The following is a 20,812-nucleotide window of genomic DNA, read 5'->3' as shown; positions in this document are numbered from 1 at the left end:
CTTTATTTCATGATGGTGGTTTGGGTGGTACAGAGATAGACACTGGATAATAACACGTTACTCTCCTAAGAATTGGTTAATCATAGCTTAGAAGATAAAGAAAGCTAAGGGCTGGGGAGATTTAAAAGAAGAAGGTACAGGTTTGTGTAAAAATATTTCCTCTGCTTTTTACGTCCTAGGGCTCCAAGGAAGAAAAAGAACAGCCTGGGCTCAGTGAACCTGAACAGGAACCACTCCCAGCAACCCAGGTAAAAGACACAAAAACCCAAAGAAGCACAGACTTTGACAACCATGATCACTGAGAAAATTCCTCAGGATTTAAGAATTATCAAACCATCAAGAAGCTTTAGGAGAAGTTTCAGTAGAGAAGTGAGGGCAGAAGCCAACATTCATAGGGTCATATGGAGAATGGAACCTCCCTGACTGAGTTCTTGGAAGGAAGAAATGAGATGCATTTCATGTTTTACTACCACCAGAAAACGGAATGCAGCCACTTTTTCTTGGACGGTTGTGCTAGGGTTGAAGCTGTCTCTACTTCCTTCCACTCCAGCTGCTGGAGAAGATGGTTATGGCAACAAATTGATCCTGCTAATAGACCTTCAAAGTCTCTGCCATTACTTTGTGCTGCTCCACAGCAAGTGGTCAAAGGAACTGAATGGCTCTATAAGACAAAATGGAAAGAACTTTTAGTGTCCAATTACAACTTTAATAGCACTGGGGAATGGAGGAGCATGGAGAGAGCAGGGGAGTAAGGGACATAAACAAAGGGAATGAGTGGCCTGAGTAACATGGCCCCTGGGTGTGTGTGTGGTGTGTGTTCATGTTTGTGTGTATCTGAGAATGAAAGTACTGTGTAAGGACAGCAGAGTGGCTCCTGTTGTCAGGATAGCCATAAAATATTTAACAATGTGAATGTCTCCCAGTAAGTGTGACAACCCTTGCTGCTTTATGTGATGATAAAAGCCTTCACCTTCACTTCAAGACCCCAACCTTTAGGAAAACTGTTGTTTGACTGCATGAGCAATAGCATGCTAGAATGGAAAATTTTGTGTTTGGGTCATAAGGAAAGAGCAGAGAATGGTACTAGTAGAGAAGTAATCAAGAAGTCGAAGAAATTGAGTGCAATATAATAGAAAGAGCAGTGATTGAATTAAAATTATAGGGCTTGAAAATAAAGACAGAATATCAGAGACCAGACTTTGGCCCCTCTGCTCCCGAGGTGGGGTGTACATCTTGCTTGGCCTTTAGCCTTTGATTGTCCAAGAAGAAAAGAGGAATCTGGGAAAACAAGGCCCTGCCGTCTGGGTCAGCTCTGGGAGAATGAGACCCGGGGTTCCTGGTAGGCATAGTGGTAATTAGTATCAGGGCCAGGAAGAGGGGTGGGGTGAACATGGACACTGTCAGATGGAGAGCTCCTCGGTATTTCGCAACGGGCACTATTCTCTCTTATTATCTGCATCCATTCTGTCTCCCTTTCCTCCTCTTACAAAGGAGGAATCTAGCTGTTCATCCAAGGCCAAATCTTCCACCTGCATCTGAATTTCACCCTTCCCCCACTGTCTTCTTCCTCCATATTTATGTCTTCTGTATTCTACTTGTGCAATGTTTCACTCTCTACTAGTTCACTGCCATCAGTCATCTTCAAACGTACTCCACTGCCAATGTTCTCCCTCCACCTCTCACTTCTTGCAGCATTCTGGCCCCTCTTTTCTACGGAGCATGTTGGGCATAACATCAATATGATCTCCACATGTTCATTCTGCTTGACAATCAGTCCTTCATTCTTTGTACCTACATCACATACCGTGTTCAAAAATTCAAATAAGAAGAATTTACATTCAAAAGCAACTGTCTCCTGCCAACTCCCTATCCCAAATTCTATCTATACGGTCTCTATCTTACAATTAGCTCTTACATGACTTTTAGTTTTTATGTGTTTCCTATGTCTTGCAATTTATTTGTTGGTGACAAGTTGCTTATTTCCCATCCTGATTTTGCTGGTTATTTCCTACAAGTGTTATTTAATGTGTTCTTTTATTCTGTGCATTTTCTATCGTTAGTAGTAGCTACAGATTTGGTGGGCATTGTCAGCAATGTTTCATGGCAAAACTAACTCCATTGGTGGTTATGAAATATTTCCATCAGGAGAAATATAATCTTTAGCAGCCTCTCCTTTGTGAATTTAGCCAGTATAGGTGAAAATTTCCAAGATTTATTATTTTAGGGATTGCTAAGTTGGTGTTCTAATTCTGTCATTCACATTTCATTCATTAGCTGGGATTTTTTTTTTTTTTTGAGACAGAATCTCACTATGATGCCCTTGGTAGAGCGCTATGACGTCACGGCTCACAGCAACCTCAAACTCTTGGGCCTGAGCGATTCTCTTGCCTCAGCCTCCGGAGTAGCTGAAACTATAGGCACTCACCAAATGCCCAGCTATTTTTTTGTTGTTGTTGCAGTTGTCATTGTTGTTTAGCTGGCCCAGGATGGATTTGAATCTGCCAGCCTCGCTGTATGTGGCTGGTACTGTAAACACTGTGCTACGGGCACTGAGCCTACCTGGAATATTTCTAAGAAGTGGCATTGCACATAAGGATGTTTGGACTGAAAAATTGACTAGAATGATGAATTGGAAGTGGCTTAGTACTGCTTTAACAACTAGTTTCATGCTGATTTGGGCAAGTATAAGGTATATAAGATGTATAAAAATTTATGCATAGAGGTCTAGTAGAGTAGTCTAGCTATGGTATTGTATTCTTTTTCTTTTGGAGGCTTGCTGGATGTGCAGTGCTCAATGAGTCAGCATAGTGAAGAACTACCAGTGAAGAAAAGCTGGAATAACAGCTTCACTGCTATAGCATTAGATTCATAGACTAGTAGGGCATGCTCTGCCAGGACTCAGGACCTCACCTTATTAATATGTACAGAAAGCCTTACAATACCACAGTTACATAGTCTCCTCTTATATTTGTTTACTACTGTGCCCAGCAGGCTTAGTGGTGGCATACTACACCTTGGTGAAGAATTTTGGTTTTACTTTATATTCTATAGGTAGCTATTAGAAGTTTTCAGCAACTAATAGAAGTCTTTATGTTGGGAGAGAAAATCTGCCATGAGCTCTGAGTGCCCATAAACCTGCTTTCTGTGTATGCCAGGAATGCAAGTCCCTGACTATTCTTTACTAGAGCTATTTCTCAGAGTTGTTTTTGCAAGCAACAGCCATGAGAAGTGAGGTAATATTTCCCAGAGACAAAGAACTGATCTGAACTGATCTAAACTTTCATGTTTACTATAAATGTGGTGAGTCCCCAAAGCATGGTCATTTTCTCCTATAATGCAACCCACTATACAAGTAGTCATCCTTTTAGACTCACCTGCATCAGACTCATAGGACTTGAGAGGACAGCTGAACTGCTGGGAACATGAAATTCTGTCTCCTGCTCTTTGGGGAATGTCCTTTCTCTCTGAAATAGGAGTCTTGTGTCTCTTGAAAGCCTCCTTGAAATGGTAATAGGCTATCTGGCTTGTTTTTAAGTAAAGTAAAATCTTAGAACCTTCATAGTTCTTGACACTGCACCCTCCCAATTGGCAAAAAGTAAGAAGTGAGAGCACTCTCACCATAGAAATACCAAAAATCAAGATGGATTCCAGGAGTATTTTTTAACCTTTTTTTAATCTCATGGCACACTTGAACCCTATAGTTAAACTTCTGCTGCACTTAAATCATGTTGATTTAAAAAAAGCAAAAAAAGAATGTATTTACTGTGCTTCGAACTTCTTTTGAAAATAGTTTAATTAATGATCTGTAAAAATTTTTATGGCATACTTAAGATCCTCTCATGAAATACCAGTGTGCCTCAGGACTCTGGTTGAAAATCACTGTATTAAAGACTCGCATCCACGTCCTGAAACTACAAAAATATTGGAAGAAAACTCTAGCGAAAACTCTTTTGGAAATTGCTCTAAGCATAGAATCAGTAAGACGTCAAAAGCACAGGCAACAAAAACAAAAACGGAAAAAATGGGACTTAAAGTACAAAGGTTTTGCGCAGCAAAAGAAATAACAGAGAATGCATTTACCAACTCTACCCAGGACAGTGGACTGATGCCCAGAATTCACAAGGAGCTCAACAAAACCCCCAAATTAACACCATTTGAATGAACACCGTAAATAGGCTTTTCCATAAGAAGTTAGATTTCTATCTATTGATCTGAAGATTTTCCCATCATCTATTGTAAATTCTGGAAAACAAGTTCCAAGACAAAAAAAAATTTAGTGTCGCCCCATTTTTCTAGAAGAAATGACTACATCTATACTGTATAGAAACAATTGTATACACAGAGTAGAGCACATAAGAACATCCAGACTATTGACCCTGTTTCTCTCTTGCCAAATACATGGAAAAAGAAAAAGAGAGAAAAGGAACTTATTTGCTATTTTCCAAGTGGATAAAGATAGAAAGTCATATCATAGTGAACACACTAACTTTTCCCTGAACTGTTGAGTATCCCTCAAAAAGGGGCCTTCTCAGCCCACAAGGACAATCCCAGTGTCCCTTCAGCACGTAGACTGGTGGATGCAGAGAAGGTAGGTAAAGCTGACAGGGGAAGGAGGCGCCGTGGAAAGAAAGAGGATCTGCACCCAAGACCCTTTCTGAAATGTTCAGCGGTGCGTCTTGGTAACAACACAGAAGAGAGAAGTTGAGAGGCCTGGAAAAGAAACCCTGGTGGACCCTCCCTGTCCCCTCTCTCATGCTTTCCCGCGACCACACTTGGCCCCTCCTTCCTCAAAGCACAACTTCTCAGCACCACACAGGGAGGAGCAGCTCTCCTCACAGCCACACCGGGAAGGTCTCAGGTTCGGGTGTGTCTGGGTGGGGACCCAGAAGTTCCCTGGATCCTTCAATGGGCGGGCACGCAGAGTCTGCTTTATTAAGCCCCGGACTAGTCCTGTGGCAACGCGACAAGAGCGGCCTGTAGGCGTTCCCTAGAATCATTAATAGACCCGCTGTTGTCCAGAGGAGCAGATGCTGCCATGGGCCGCTACCTCATCCGCGTGGCCACCGGGGCCTGGCACTTCTCCGGGTCGTACAACCGCGTGCAGCTGTGGCTGGTCGGGGCGCGCGGGGAGGCAGAGCTGGAGCTGCAACTGTGCCCGGCGCGGGGCGAGGTGGAGGAGCCGGGACCCGCGGAGGACTTGACAGGAGGCCAGGGGCAGAATTTGCGACTGCGAGGAGGGGGCGTTGTGGTGGGGAGAGTATCCTGAGCTCAGCCCGCCTTTTCCCTCCCCTGACGCTAGTCCTAGTAACCTCCAACTCCTCCAAATAACCCCAGAACTAGACAAATGGTCAAACGTGCAACTCCTCCAAGAGGTCAGTTAATAGGAGCCACATAGATCACGATGCTGTCATCAATTCAAGTCACTACCGCCACGCTCTACAGGGCCTCCTCCTCCCGCACCCCACGCGCAGAGTCTGAGACCCAAGGGACTTACCTGTTTCTAGAGTGTTGGGGTAGGAACAAGGTGGCGCTGTCTTTGGAGGCCTGGAAACTGAGGCTCCATTAAGGACTCGATCTTCCACCTCCAACCACCCGGTCTCCGCTCCCATCCCCCAGCATACCTCCCTCCCCCAGGTATCCCCTGCTAAGTCTGGATGAACCCCTACAGGAGGAGGAGTTTGATCTTAACGTCACCGAGGACTTGGGGCTCCTGCAGTTCGTGAAGTTGCGCAAACACCACTGGCTGGTGGACGACGCTTGGTTTTGCGACCGCGTCACTGTGCAGGGCCCAGCAGCCGGCACGGAGGCGGCCTTTCCGTGCTACCGCTGGGTGCAGGGCGAGGGCGTCCTGAGCCTGCCGGAGGGCACCGGTGAGTGGGCAGCGTTGGGGGAGAGGGCGCAACTGGGGAACTGGTGCGGTGGGAGGGACATGGGAGGAAAGTCGAGGGGACAGAGGGCAAGCACGGGGTAGGTACCTCTGTAGAAAGCAGGATCATGAAAGGAAATGGAAAGAAAGTGAAGTCTGGAAATGATGCTTAGAATGCAAAAAGTTGTGAATGAGACTGGAAACAAAGAAATAAGTGATTTAAGATTCTCTCTTTCAAGAATGTGAGGACAGGGTATCTGGAGCATGGAAATGGAAAACAAAAGCCAAAGTGAAATTAGGAGATCTTCATGGGACCTGGAACAGGGTAGGGGATCACGTGGACCAGGAGACTGGTGGGTGATCTGTAAGCAGGATATAGGTGAGGGAAACAAATGAGTCTTAATATTTGGGAATTTGTTTGGCTGGAAAAACACAGAAGACAACTGCGTGGGGACAGGGAGTATTGATGGGGGAGGGATGAGGACAGAAAATAAAGAATTTGCTACCTTAGGTAATTAGTAAGAGAGACATTGAAGGCCAAAGAAGGTAAGAATGGACACAAAATATGTGCCTTTGAGGGTCAAGTGAATATAATACAGGTGAGAATAGGAATAGCTCAGTTTAGCAAATTTAATACGATAATAATGTCAGGTGAGATGGAGCCAGGTAAAGGTGGCAACAGGGAACTACTTGTTCCCTTGGACAGGTGAGATGGCAGTTTGAGGGTGGAATTTATGATCTCAGGGAACATATGAGGATGGAGGTAAGGAAGGTCAGGGGATCTAAGGGTACCTAACATGAAATATGCTCATTGGAGGACTGGTGAAGGAGTAGATGGAAGACCAGCACAAGTGAGATTAACAAAAGTAAGAAGTGATAATGTAGGGCAGATGTGAACATGGTAGGTGATTAAAAAAGAAAATGCATAAGGAAGAATAGAGACAGGCTGGGAAATTTGAATTAAGGGTTAGGAAAGGGTGACAAACATGAAATTTCTGTCTCAGGAAAAAAATATGAGGGCTGAGACTGGTGAAAGCAAAAAAAGGTGGCAGAAGGTGATGATTTAATAAAAAAAGACCAGGGAATTAATCAGGAGAGAGATGGAAAAAGAGTACAATGCAATACAATCATGCTGAAGATGGAGCCCAGTGGGAAGCTGCTACCCATGCACACAGAGTTAGTCAACAGATCCTGTCACTTTCTCATTCTCTCCTTCTCCTTCCTATTCCACCCTCCTGGCTCAGACTGCCTGATTCTAGTATGTCCTGCGTTCAACCCAACCTTTATGGCACTTACAGGGCAGCACAGTTTAGGCAGTGGTGGGTGGTCCTCATTCCTTATACTAACATTATTACCTCCTGGAAGGTGATAATTCTGTCAGTCATCTCTTTCCATACCTGTGATGCACAATGGATTGACAAGGCTAACCCTGGAACTACCTCTGCCACAAACAAGCTCCATGACCTGAAGGCAGGCTCTCCTCATTGGACCTTATTTCTCACTTTAAAATGAGAGGACTTGGATCTGATGCTCTGATACTTCCTTCTGCTTTGCCACTTGGACTCTGCTACTGATGCGGGGAAATGGCAATAAGTAGACTGAGTGTATTCAGAATGCTGAACACAGTATTCTCTATACGGTGAGAGGTCAATAAATGCTTCATTTCTGTCTTCTAGCTCCAGCCTCCCAAACCCAGCTCTCCCACTCCAACATTGTTCCTGTCCTCAGATCCCCCCATTTGCCTGGCTCCTGGCAAAAATGTGGGTCCGAAATTCAGATTTTCAGCTGCATGAACTCCGTTGTCACTTGCTGAACACTCATCTGCTGGGTGAAGTCACTGCTGGTGGGAATGTAAACTAGTATGTTCCTTTTGGAAAGACATCTGGAGAACACTTAGAGAACTAAAAATAGACCTGCCATTTGACCCTGCAATTCCTTTGTTGGGTATATTCCCAGATGACCAAAAATCGCATTACAACAAAGATATTTGTATCAGAATGTTTATTGCAGCCCAATTCATAATTGCCAGGTCATGGAAGAAGCCCAAGTGCCCATCGATCCACGAATGGATCAACAAACTGTGGTATATGTACACCATGGAATACTATGCAGCCATTAAGAAGGATGGAGACTTTACATCCTTCATGTTCACATGGATGGAGCTGGAGAATGTTCTTCTGAGCAAAGTATCACAAGAATGGAGGAAAAAATATCCAATGTACACACCCCTATTATGAAACTAATTTAAACCTTTTTATATGAAAGCTATAACCAAATAGCCTAAGAATATGGGGAGGGGGAGGGAGAAGGGAGGGGGGAATGGGTGGAGGGAGGGAGTTTGGAGGGGTTACTTCTGAGGTTTACCTTATAGGGGTACAGGTGAATCTTTCTAAGAGTAGAATGTGAATGTTTTAAAGCAATAACTGAGAAAATGACATGAAGGCTGTGTTGACCAGTTGATGGAAGTATTTCAGATTGCATGTGAAAACCCCACACTGTACCCTAGAAGTGCATTAATGTACATAGTTACCGTTCAATAAAAAAAAAAAAAAAAAAAGAATATTCTACCATGAGTGAAGAGTCCTTAAGCAGCTCAAAGGGCAAAGAGGGTAGCCCAACAGATTACTTAACCTGCTCAAGATAGAAGCAGATAAAGAACCTGCATGAGCATGGTGGTGATAGGTATGAAGGGAAAATGTAAAAACTGTTCACAGGAGGAAATAGTGGTGCCAACAACACCTGTGCACAAGGTCAGATGTCTGAGCTGTTGCAACACCTAGGAGCCCACAGGGTGGATGCTGTTGTAATAATCTAGAGATACCATTTATTACCATTTTTGTCATGTTAGACAGTGTTTACACTGTCCATTACAGTGTTTTTCAACTTCTTTTATTATTTTTTATTTCAGATTAATACAAGGGCACAAATGACTAGGTTACAAGGTTTGCATTTGTTAGGTAAAGTCCCTGTGTAGTTGTGTCCTGTACCCAGGAGGTGTGCCATATACCCTTACATTGTGCCCAATAGGTGGGAGCATGCCCACCCTCCTCCCTCTTCCCCTCTCCTCCCCCACCCCACTCCTCTCCCTCCTTCCAACTTGAATTGAATTGAGTTTTTGTCTTATGTAGGTGTATATTAGATTGCCTATTAGCTTCATATTAGAATTGAATACTTTGGATACTTGCCTTTCCATTCTTGTGATACTTAGAATAATGTGTTTCAACTCCATCGAGGTTAATACAAAAGATGTAAAGTCTCCATCTTTTTATGGCTGAATAGTATTCCATGGTTAATCCCTTTCTGGAAAAAAAATAAAATAAATTAATCTATTCCTGGGTTTATGGGTATTTAGATTGTTAATCTAGAGATATCCTAATTTTATGAACAGTGAGTTCGATATCTGTTACCAGACAGAAGGAACCAAATAAGACTTGTGCTTTCTTTAAAACTGTTTTGAAAATCTTTAGGACACTTTAGATATAACAGGAAGGAGCAAAATTGATACGAACTTATAAACTGGAGAAATTGTCAGATAGTGAAGTCAAGGGAAGTCAATTTGGGGGCAGAGATGAGGTGTTTAGTGTTAGGTACATGGAGTTCGAAATGTTAGCCAGATATATATGTGAGTGCTTACCAGCCAGAACATTAATTGTGTTTCTGCTGAAGGGATCTTCATTCCCCCGCAGATCTGTCTGTTAGCAGATTTAGGTTCTGGGCTAACATAGAAAAGATAGATACTAATAGAATTCATGGAATCATGGGGTTTTGTTTGTTTTTGTTTTATACCTTATGAAACAAAAGGTGACCAACTAAAGATTATGCCTTTGCATGCCATCGTTGGCATAAACAGGTTAAGCCCACTCTCACACCTCAAAATCCCTCCTCATTAGTTCAGCCCCTCTGCACCCAACTCTCCTCACCCTAACCACTTGCTCCCACTGCAAACAGCTGAGTTGTTATCAGGACACATGGGAGGCTAAGGCTGCAAATGTCCCAAAGGTTACCTGGGCAGACTCCCAGTATGGCAAGCCAGGGTCTGAATCCTTGCCTGAGTGCAGGCCAGATAAACTTCATGGTCCTCCCTGTAAATGAAGATGATAGGGTCTCCATTATGGGGATGTTGTGGGATTAAGTAACACAAAAGAACAATGTGACACAGGCTAACTGCTATAAAAATATTAGTTCTTGCTATTATTGTTAATATTATTAGAAGTTGTTTGTCCTCTGGTATCTTCCCTGTTTATGTGGACTTGGGACTTTTCCATCAACTTTCTGAAGTTTCAATGAGCAGCTTTGATAACTCAGATCCAGCCATATCATTTGGGCCCTTCCCTCTGTCCAGTATCAATTCATATGAATACCAAAATTGTGTGAATTCTGCATATCAACTGAGATGAAATGAAGACAAAGTAGTCTAAGACTAAGGAAATAAATGTGAGGCTCACATGGCCTTTTTTTAATAGTCAAAGCAAAGAAGGAGAGGGGGCCCAGCAGTGCATACTTGGGGTGGAAGCAGATTGAATGACAGCTTCTCTACTGATAAAGCAGGTAAATTTACAGGGTGGCCATAAAGTCCGTGTGCAATTTGAACACGAACTTTATGGCCACCCTGTATGTGGCACCTCTAAAATCAACTAAAGATATCCTATCTACTCGTAACTCCCAACCTCAAAGTTTAAAAAATGCAAGAGTGAAATAACTAGAGATTAGAGATGCAGATTTGATATAAGAAGCTAGTGTTAGCTGTAAATATATATAGATGGAAGAAGATATAAACCAAAGGCTGATTTTAAAGGATACTCACAATCATGGTGGGCACCAGGCAATGTTCTAAAAAGTCTCTATATATCATTTACATAAGCATCACCACAGTACATAGAATAAAAGACTCTGATATTGTCCCCTGTTGACAGATAGGATTGGCACTTAGATTATTTATTGCCTTGGACAAATATCAGTTAGTGATGAAGCACAGGCTTAAACCCCCCCCACAGTCTGGCTCCAGAGCCCAACTCTCAGGGAAGTTGGAGAGTAAGTGATCAGAACAGCAGTGAGCAGGCACCATGCTGGGTCCAGGCCCTACAAAGAAAGACCCAAGCATGGCTTCTCCACCCATCACTCATCTCCTCTGTAGCTCCTGATCCCACATTTTCGCTACACCATGGAAATCAACACCCGGGCCCGGACTCAACTCATTTCAGATGGAGGAGAATTGGATAAGGTAAGGGGAAATGGGCCATGGGGGTGCCTTATTCATTTCTCCATGACTTTTGGCTACTTTTAGGACCCAAGATCACTGAAAGTCCTTACCTTTAAACTCATGAACTGTGCCTTTTATAGCCATGTCTTTAAAACTGGAAAAACCTACATCTGACTCCATTATATATTACTACTATGCCACGGTCCTCCAGCCCTGCTTCCATCCCTCAAGACCTGTAGTTTTTCTTGACCCAGGTAACAAGCATAGGTGAAGGGGGCCGTGTGCAGCTGTTCTGTTGGGCAATGGCTCAGCTGACCTACCGCTCCCTCTGTCCTCCTGATGACCTGGTTGACCGAGGCCTGCTGGGAATTCCAAGTGCTCTCTATGCCCACGATGCTTTACAGCTCTGGGAGATCATTGCCCGGTGGGTGAGAGGGAGCTGAGGAATGGAGGGGTGTTGGGAGAGGGGCTCTGGCTTGAGGGCAGCATGGGGCAAAAGCACAATGAAAACAGGAGAGGCAGCCAGGAGGAGCCAAGAGCTCAAGTCTGGGGAGAGACAAGGAAGGGTGAACAGAGAGTGGGTGGGCTCTGAGAGGGAAGAGACAGGAATGGGGCAGAGAACACAGGTTAGGAGAGTTTGGTAGGCAGACTGGGGGTCTGGAAAAATCGGAATTTTGCTAGAAAGCTCCTAGAACTACTCACCTTCACCTCCTTCCATTAGACACTAGAGTTTTTAAGGCACAGAGGATATCCCCAAAGACAAGTGTTATGAGGTTCCTCCCCACATACAGCAGCTGGGCAGATGCCAGGGAGAAAGGAGCAGAGTTCAGAAGCTGGAGCCTTCTACTCTGTGAGCTCACCTCCCTTCTCCGGGCAGGTATGTGGAGGGCATCGTCCACCTCTTCTACCAAAGGGATGATGTCGTGAGGGGGGACCCTGAGCTGCAGGCCTGGTGTCAAGAGATCACCGAGGTGGGGCTGTGCCAGGCCCAGGACCGAGGTAAGATCTGTCCTGGAGACAGGAGCACCTGACCCCAACCCCTCATCACATACCCCTCCCTCCATGCAGGAAAACATCTGAATCCCATTCACACCTCCTGAGACTCAGGACAGTTCTAGAAACTGACGAAGTGTTCTCAGCGACCCTGGTCATTAATTCCACCCCCAGTCACAGATTGCCTCTAACCTGCCACATTGTGGGGCCCAGCCACACCAGAACCACAGCCAGTGAGGGCTTCTGCCCAGTGTCCACTGGGGCTGATGCTTTCTCTTAACAGCCACCCCTCCTTGACTATTCATATCTACCTTCCCTGCTTTGTTCTATCCTTATCACTAACATACTATGTACAATTTTACTTTATTATTTAATGTATCATCTTTCTTCTCTACTAGAATCTGAATTATAAGAGGGCAGGGATTTTGTCTATTTTGTGTAGTAACGTATCCCTCATGCCTAAAGTAATGTATCCCCCTGGTAGATAGTAGGTCTATTTTTTTTTGATAAATGAATGAATGAATATTCATTAATTCTGAGGCACAGGCATCCCAAGATATCAATATTTATTTCCTTGTGTCCTGAGACCCTAATTTCTAAAATTTGGTTTTTCTTTGTAGGTTTTCCTGTCTCTTTCCATTCTCAGGCTGAGCTCTGTCGTTTCCTTACCATGTGCATTTTCACGTGTACTGCCCAACACATGGCCATCACCCAGGGCCAGGTTTGGGCAACAGCAAGCCTGGGGCCGTGAGGGCAAGTGTCTGGGTGGGGGGAATAGTTGAAGAAGGCAGTTGGGAACTCATGTTCCAAAGTCAAAATTCTAAGTGAATTCATATTCCTCTTCTCCCAGTTTGACTGGTATGCCTGGATCCCCAATGGCCCATGCACAATGCAGATGCCCCCACCCACCACTAAGGAAGATGTGACAATGGCCACAGTGATGGGGTCTCTACCTGATGTCTGCAAGGCCTGTCTCGAAATGACTGTCACATGGCTCCTGAGCTGGCCACATCTGGACATAGTGAGAGGGGACCTCTGAAAGGAAAGAGGTAGAGAGAGGGGCTGTATTCTAGGTACCTGTGTATTGGCTTAAGGAGCTAATTCATCCTTTTGGTGTGTCTCAGGTGCCCATAGGGCATCACAAAGAAGAATATTTCTCAGGCTCTGAGCCCAAGGCTGTGCTGAGACAACTTCAAACAGATCTAGACAACCTGGAAAAAGAAATTGTGGCCCGAAATGAGCAGCTAGACCTTCCCTATGAATATCTGAAGCCCAGCTGCATAGAGAACAGTATCACTGTCTGAGCCCACATCTGATCGTCCTTCAAAGACCTTCAATGTAACAACTATAGGCCATAATTACCATTAATACTTTTCTCCTCAGTGACTTGTTTTCTTAAGTTTCAATGGCTATGGGTCTGTTTATCCCTGAGTTTTCCACCTGAGGCTCTCATTAGCCTGAGGCACTGTCTTTTCCTCAAGGATCTGAAAATTGCAACTACATTCCATGAATAAATAAACTACTCTTGTAACTTTTGTCTGACCCTGGAAATTTGCCTTCTTTATTATATAACTTGGGGGGCTGATTTTTTTATATGGTATGATATAGACGTCCAATTCCATTTTTTTTAAATCTAGATAATCAGTTATATCAGCATTGCTTATTGAAACCCATCCTTCCTCACTAATCTATAATGCTAACATAAATAAAGTTGCCATATGCAAATGAGACTATTTGTAACTGTCTATTCTGCTCCATTCATGAATTTATCTTTCCTTGCACAACACTGTTATAATCACTATAGCTTTACACCTAGCACAGCCTGTTAGGTATAAAGTGTGATATGTTTGATAAGACATATTTATCCAATTTAATCTTTAGAGGTGTTTTCATTTTTCTTCGACATATAAGTATAAATATTAGAATTAGTCTAGTTCTGGGAATAAAATCTGTTATGATTTTGGTTGTAATGGCATCCCACCTATATAATACTTTAATCTGGCTCAGCACCTGTAGCTCAAGCAGCTAAGGCGCCAGCCACATACACCAGAGCTGGTGGGTTTGAACCCAGTCTGGGCCTGCCAAACAGTAATGACAACCACAACCAAAAAGTAGCTAGGCAGTGTGGTGGGTGCCTGTAGTCCCAGCTACTTAGGAGGCTGAGGCAAGAGAATGGCTTAAACCCAGGAGTTCAAGGTTGCTGTGAGCTATGATGCCACAGCACTCTACCCAGGGCAATAGCTTAAGGCTCTATCTCAAATAGTAATAATACTTTAATCTTAAGCCTGCCTAGTTTGCATTATTGAGATATATCCAGGTGAGTCACTTTGTGCATTGTGAATGCCATTTACTTTTTTTGTTTATATACTTCTTTTTTCTTTTTGTTTTGTTTTATTTTTGATACAGAGTCTCACTCTGTGCCCTGGGTAGAGTGCTGTGGTATCATAGCTCACAGCAACCTCAAACTCTTGGGCTCAAATGATCCTCCTGCCTCAGCCTCCGGAGTAGCTAGGACTATAGGAACCTGCCACAATGCCTGGCTACTTTTTCTATTTTTAGTAGAGATGGAGTCTTGCTTTTAGTCAGGCAGGTCTAGAACTCCTGAGCTCAAGCAATCCATCTGCCTCAGCTTCCCAAACTGCTAGGATTGAAGGCATGAGCCACCACTCTGGCCAGCTCTCAATTTTGTATATTTCAGCTTATAGCATCAGCATGCTTGGAAAACATAACTTTTATATGTATTGGGAAACCAAAAAATTTGATTTATTGCAATACATGTTACATTGTAGTACTCAGGAACTGAACTCTCAATTTCTTCAAGGTAGCCCTTTATTTACATAATATTTACAATGCATTACATATGATAAGTAATCCAAAAATGATTTAAAGTATACAGGGTGATGTGCATAGGCTATATGCAAATACTGCACTATTTTACATAAAGGACTTTTACACCTATGGATTTTGGTATCCATGAGGGTCCTGGGACCAATCAGTGCAGAAACTGAAAGACAACTGTATTTATCCCAAACAAAGGCTCTAGGTAAAATAGCAACATAGAGAAAATCTTCTTTAATATGACAAAGAATATACATAAGAAGGAAATGAAGATGTTATATCAACTAAAATCATTACACTTAAAATAAGGACCAGGAGAAAGATCACCATTATCACTATTATTATTCCATATTCTTTGGGAGAGTCTAGTTAGTTTGATGGGAAAGAAAATTATTTAAGTTTAGGGAAAAATAATAAAATAATCATTATTAGAGTAGATAATTATATTCTTGGGAAGTTCAAGAGACTTGATCAAAGATTATGAGAACCAATAAGAGACATAATATAAAGTAAATATTTTTAAAAGAATAGTTTGACTGACAATAGCCAATTAGAAATTAATATTAAAAAATAACTCCAGGGTGGCACCTGTGGCTCAGTGGATAGGGCCCTGGACCCATATACTGAGAGTGGCAACTTCGAACCCGGCCCCAGCCAGCTAAAACAACAATGAGAATTGCAATAAAAAAATAGCTGAGCTTTGTGGCAGGTGCCTGTAGTCCCAGCTACTTGGGAGGGTGAGGCAAGAGAATCGCTTAAGCCCAAGAGTTGGAGGTTACTGTGAGCTGTGATGCCACAGCATTCTACTGAGGGTGACAAGGTGAGACTTGTCTCAAAAAACAAATAAAAAATAACTCTATGCCTCTTAGTGAAGCATTAACATAATAAATTTAACAAAGAGATATCGATATGAAGATATCAATACAGTACTTTGAAGGATGTAAAACAAGATCTTAATAAGTGAAGAAACCTTCATTTCCTAGAATAGAAGACTTAATATTGGAACATTATTATGTAGAGGTTTAAAGCATAGGTTCTGGAGTCAGACTATTTGACTCAAAGCTAATTATAGTGTGTATCCACAAAAAAAGGGCAAGGGGATCGTACATTAGTCCACACTTATCTATGGGGGATATGTTCCCAGATAAAAAATGGCTCACCTATAAGCAAAGAGCAATAGTTTGGTCTCCTCTGTCCCTATTTGGATACCCTTGCTATCCTTCTCTGGCATTGGTTAGGAGACTTCTAGAACTATGTTGAATAGTAACGGCTATAGTGGGCATTCTTGTCTGGTTCCAGTTCTAAGTGGGAATGCTTTAAGTTTTTCTCCATTCAATAGGATATTGGCTGAGGGCCTGTCATAGATGGCTTCTATCAGTTTAAGAAAATTGGCATAAAGGAAACATTTCTTAAGTGCTCTATTCAAAAAAGGATGCTTAATTTTGTCAAATGTTTTTTTCTATATCTCTTGAGAGGATCATACTTTGGTTTTACTTCTGTTTATGTGGTGAATTACATTTATGGATTTGCATATGTTGAATCACTCTTGCATCCCAGGAATGAAGCCTACTTGGTCATGATGAATTATTTTTTTTTATGTGTAGCTGAATTCTGTTTGCTAATATTTTGTTGAGTATTTTAGCATCAATTTTCATTAATGAAATTGATCTGTAGTTTTCTTTTTTTGGTATGTCAAAACCTTTCAGCTTTGGTACCAGGGTGAAATTGCTTCATAGGAATTGGGGAGGGTTCCTTATTTCTTAATGTTTTGAAATAGGTACTGTAATAGAGGGGTGAGCTCTTCTTTGAAGATTTGGTAGAAATTCTGGTGTGAAATTGTCTGGTCCAAGACTTTCTTTTGTTGAAAGCTTGTTAATAGTTGTTACAATCTTAGTGCTTGATATTGCTCTATTCAAGAATTCTATTTCTTCCTGTTTGAGTCTAGAGAGGTAGTATCATTCTAGGAATTGGTCCATTTCCTCCATGTTTTCAAATTTCTAAGCATAGAGTTTTTTGTAGTATTCAGTGGCAATCTTTTGTATGTCTGTGGTATCTCTTGTTATATCCCCATTTTTGGATTCTGATTGAGCTTATTGGAGATCTTGATTTTTCTAATTCTAGTTAATGTGGTCAAAGGTTTATTAATCCTTTTTTTTTTTTTTTTTAGAAAACAAACAACTAGGTTACATTATTTGCTTTTGTAAGGTAGAGTCCCTCTTGCAGTTGTGTCCTGCACCCAACAGGAGTGCCAGATAGCTTAACATTATGCCCATTAAGTGCGAGCACACCAATCCTCTTCTCTCCACCTTTCTCCTCCTCCCTCATTCCCCCATCCACCAACTTGAAGTGAATTTTCTCTTCTATAGGTGTGTATTAGATCTTCTCCTGGCTTCAGATTAGTATTGAGTACATTGGCCATTTACTTTTTCATTCTTATGATACTTTATTAGGGAGAATGTGTTTCAACTCCATCCGGGTTAATACAAAAGATGTAAAGTCACCATTGTTTTTGTGGCTGAATAGTATTCCATGGTATACACATACCACAGTTTGTTAATCCATTCCTGGGTGTTGCCATAAAGGTCTCACGGAAAAGCCATGTCGTGAAGAATAAGCACACGCATTGAAATTGTGTTTTAAATAAAGGTGACCATCTGCTTGCTCAGGCAAAATGGCGAGCTTCTTTATTTGCAGTTGGCTTATATAGGTAATTTTGTACATGAGTACAATGCAGCAATGACCTCATTGATCCATTTAAACAGTTTATGACCACCCGCCCTGTAAGTAGCTCCTCCCTGGTAATCTGATAATCCACCCAACATACACCTTTAAGCATAATCCTTTCAACATAACCTGGTTTAACATAACTTAATGAAGAACATGTCAGTTATTACTTTCTTTGTTCTTATCTGATGAAGCCTGAGGCTCTGGGGGAAAGAGACGATTTGAATGTCTATTCTACTAACCATGCCATTTGGAGGCAGTTACTTTGAATCTTTAAGCAAAGCATACAGAAACTTTTGGGGCATACAAGAGTTTGTGTGCAAACCTCTGCTCCTATGTAGGCCTTAAGTCGGGGGGGGGGGTTGCTGGAGACTTTTACAAGGAATTCTCAGGCTGGACTTCTCAAGAGCCTTTCATGAGCCCATGTTTCATCTGTGCCATTAGATGCCTGTATGACATTACCATTCCCAGACCTGTCAGCAAGCGACCTTTGTCACTTACCACAGATCAGGAACCCAGACCCATCAGCAAGCGACCTTCATCACTTACCACAGATCAGGAAAGATTACTGATGGGTATCTGGCCAGTTTTCCAAAGGGCTTTTTCATAGGCCTTATGAAGTCAACTTTAATTCCTTAATGCAGTCTGGAAATGCTATTACAGCCAAAGCCTTGGTCATGTTAGGCCCGCAACTAACCTGGCCACATGGGATTCTGCCTCAGTTTCTTAAGTATGCGTGCACAAAGTCTTTGCACTGCTCTCTCTCAAGGGGCTTTTTTGGCTAGAGGCATATAGGCATTTCGCCTATACCTGGGTTGATGGGCATTTAGGTTGTTTCCACATCTTGGCAATTGTAAATTGATCTGTGATAAACAATCTAGTGTAAATGTCTTTATAATAGAATGATCTTTTTTCTTCTGGGTTGATGCCATTTGATTGTGGGATCAAATGGGAAGTCTAATTTCAGTTCTTTGAAGATTCTCTATATTTCTTTCCAAAGAGGTTGTATTAGTTTGTAGCCTTACCAACAGTATGGAAGTGTTCTCCTCTCTATATATCCATGCCACCACCTGCAACTTTAGGACTTTGAAATGTGAGCTATTCTCACTGGGGTTAGGTGATATTTCAGGGTGGTTTTGATTTGCATTTCTCTGATGATTAGAAACAATGAGCATTTTTTCATATGTTTGTTACCCATTCATCTGTCTTCCTTCCAGAAGCCATAAAAGTTCTGTTAATGGCTCTTGCCTAGTAATAGATGGGATTGTTTCCTCTGTCTTTGTTGTTGATTACTTTGAGTTCTCTATAGATCCTAGTTATCAAGCCCTTGTCAGATTCATAACATACAAATATCTTTTCCCATTCTAAAGTTTGTCTGTTTGCTTTAATTGTTGTGTCCTTAGTGTGCAGAAGCTTTTCAGTTTAAATAAGTCCCATTTGTTTTTGTTGCTGTGATTGCTGATGAAGTCTTCATCATAAAATCTTTCCCCAGGCTGACATCCTCAAAAGTTTTTCTCACAATTTCCTCTAGGATTTTAATCATTTCATGTCTTAGAATTAAAATTTTTATCCATTTTTGTAAGTGATGAAAAGTGCAGGTCTTTCTTACATGGTTAACCAGTCCTCCCAGCACCATTTATTGAATAGGAATTCTTTCCCCAGTGTATCCTTTTGTTTGGTTCATCAAAGATCAGATGGCTATAAGAGATGGTTTCTATTTGGTTCCATATGTCTATGTCTCCATTTTTGTGCTAATATCATGCTGTTTTGATCCCTGTGGACCTGTAATATAACTTGAGGTCTGGTAGAGTGATGTCTCCAGTTTTGCTTTTATTACTAAGAATTGCCTTAGCTACACAGAGTTTGTTCTGGTTCTATACAAAATGTAGACCTATTTTTTTCTACTTCTTCAAAGTATGATGTTGGTATTTGAATGAGGATTGCATTGAATCTGTAGATTGCTTTTGGTAGTATAGACATTTTAACAGTGTTGATTCTTCCAAGCCAAAAGCACGGTATGTTCCTCCATCTGTTAATGTCTTCTGCTATTTCTTTTCTCAGGGTTTCATAATTCTCTTTGTAAAGATCCTTCACCTCTTTTGTTAGGTATATTCCTAGGTATTTCATTTTCTTTGAAGCTACTGTGAAGGGAATTGTATCTTTGATTAGCTTCTCAACATGGCTGTTGTTGGCCTATGCAAAGCTACTGATTTGTGGCCATTGATTTTATACCCTGGGATGTTACTGTGTTTCTTTCTTTTTTTTAACTGAGCAATAATGATAATAATAATGCAAAAAAAGTAACATTCACATTGTCAAATAAGAGTATGTCTATTATAGAATGCTTTGACACTGAGGTTCAGTATGGAGTTATCAGTTAACATCTTCTTATTTTTTTTCCAAAGTCTCAAAAAATAGACAACTAGTATTTATAAATAAAAATAATATAATAAGATAATATCTTAATAAATAAGACAATTAAAAAACAGATCATGCCAAATCTTATAGACATTAGAAAAAGAAGAAATACTTCAAAATCATTCTACTTCATCTGGATACACCTGATATTAAAATTGAAAAAAATATATTATTATAAAGGGGAAATTACAAACATTATTTCACTTATAAATGAGGATGCAATAACCTAAATAACATATTAACAAGTTGAATGAAAAATTAATGTTAAAGTAATGTACTTTGGTCAAAATTAAATTAAATTTTTGTGAGAATTAGTCACTATTTTCTTTCCTCTTCTTTTTTTTTATTTTCCTTTCCCTCACCCCCTCCTCCCTTCTCTGTCTGCTCTCCCCTTCCCCCATGCCCCACCATGTCATTAATTGTCCTCACATCAAAGTTGAATACATAGAATTCATGCTTCTCCATTCCTGTGATGCTTCTTCACTAAGAATAATGTGTGCCACCTCCATCCAGGTTAATACAAATGCTACAAAATCTCCATTTTTTAATGGCTGAATAGTATTCCATGGTGTACATATACCACAGCTTGCCAATCCATTCCTGAGTTAAAGGGCATTTCGGCTGTTTCCACATTTTAGCAATTGTAAATTGAGCTGCAATAAACAGTCTGGTAAAAGTGTCTTTATAATAAAAAAATTTTTTTTCCTTCTGGATAGATGCCCAGTAATGGGATTGCAGGATCAAATGGGAGGTCTAGCTTGAGTTCTTTGAGG

The 20,812-nt window shown here is 41.5% G+C and overlaps 1 protein-coding gene across 1 annotated transcript; it reads left to right on the top strand.

Annotated features, from left to right (window-relative positions):
* The first annotated feature begins 5,035 nt into the window (after positions 1-5,035).
* Positions 5,036-13,363, top strand: LOC100961111 (arachidonate 12-lipoxygenase, 12S-type-like). Its single transcript, XM_012805944.1, has 9 exons — positions 5,036-5,170; positions 5,669-5,870; positions 6,106-6,191; positions 11,001-11,087; positions 11,321-11,490; positions 11,944-12,065; positions 12,680-12,780; positions 12,910-13,080; positions 13,184-13,363. The coding sequence occupies exons 1-9, from the start codon at positions 5,036-5,038 to the stop codon at positions 13,361-13,363; spliced, it is 1,254 nt and encodes a 417-aa protein (XP_012661398.1).
* The last annotated feature ends 7,449 nt before the right edge of the window (positions 13,364-20,812 follow it).

This window comes from Otolemur garnettii, unplaced genomic scaffold (genome assembly GCF_000181295.1).
Source record: "Otolemur garnettii isolate 467f Iridium unplaced genomic scaffold, OtoGar3 scaffold00046, whole genome shotgun sequence".
NCBI lineage: Eukaryota > Metazoa > Chordata > Mammalia > Primates > Galagidae > Otolemur > Otolemur garnettii.
Note: the sequence above shows the minus strand (reverse complement) of the source record. Positions and strands in the feature narration are given on the sequence as shown.

Bases quoted from the DNA above. Each gene is read 5' to 3' on its own strand.
- LOC100961111 (XM_012805944.1), top strand. From the start codon at position 5,036: ATGGGCCGCTACCTCATCCGCGTGGCCACCGGGGCCTGGCACTTCTCC. The intron at 11,491-11,943 runs GTGGGTGAGAGG...TTCTCCGGGCAG, and splicing joins CTCTGGGAGATCATTGCCCG to GTATGTGGAGGGCATCGTCC. The intron at 13,081-13,183 runs GTGAGAGGGGAC...GGTGTGTCTCAG, and splicing joins GCTGGCCACATCTGGACATA to GTGCCCATAGGGCATCACAA.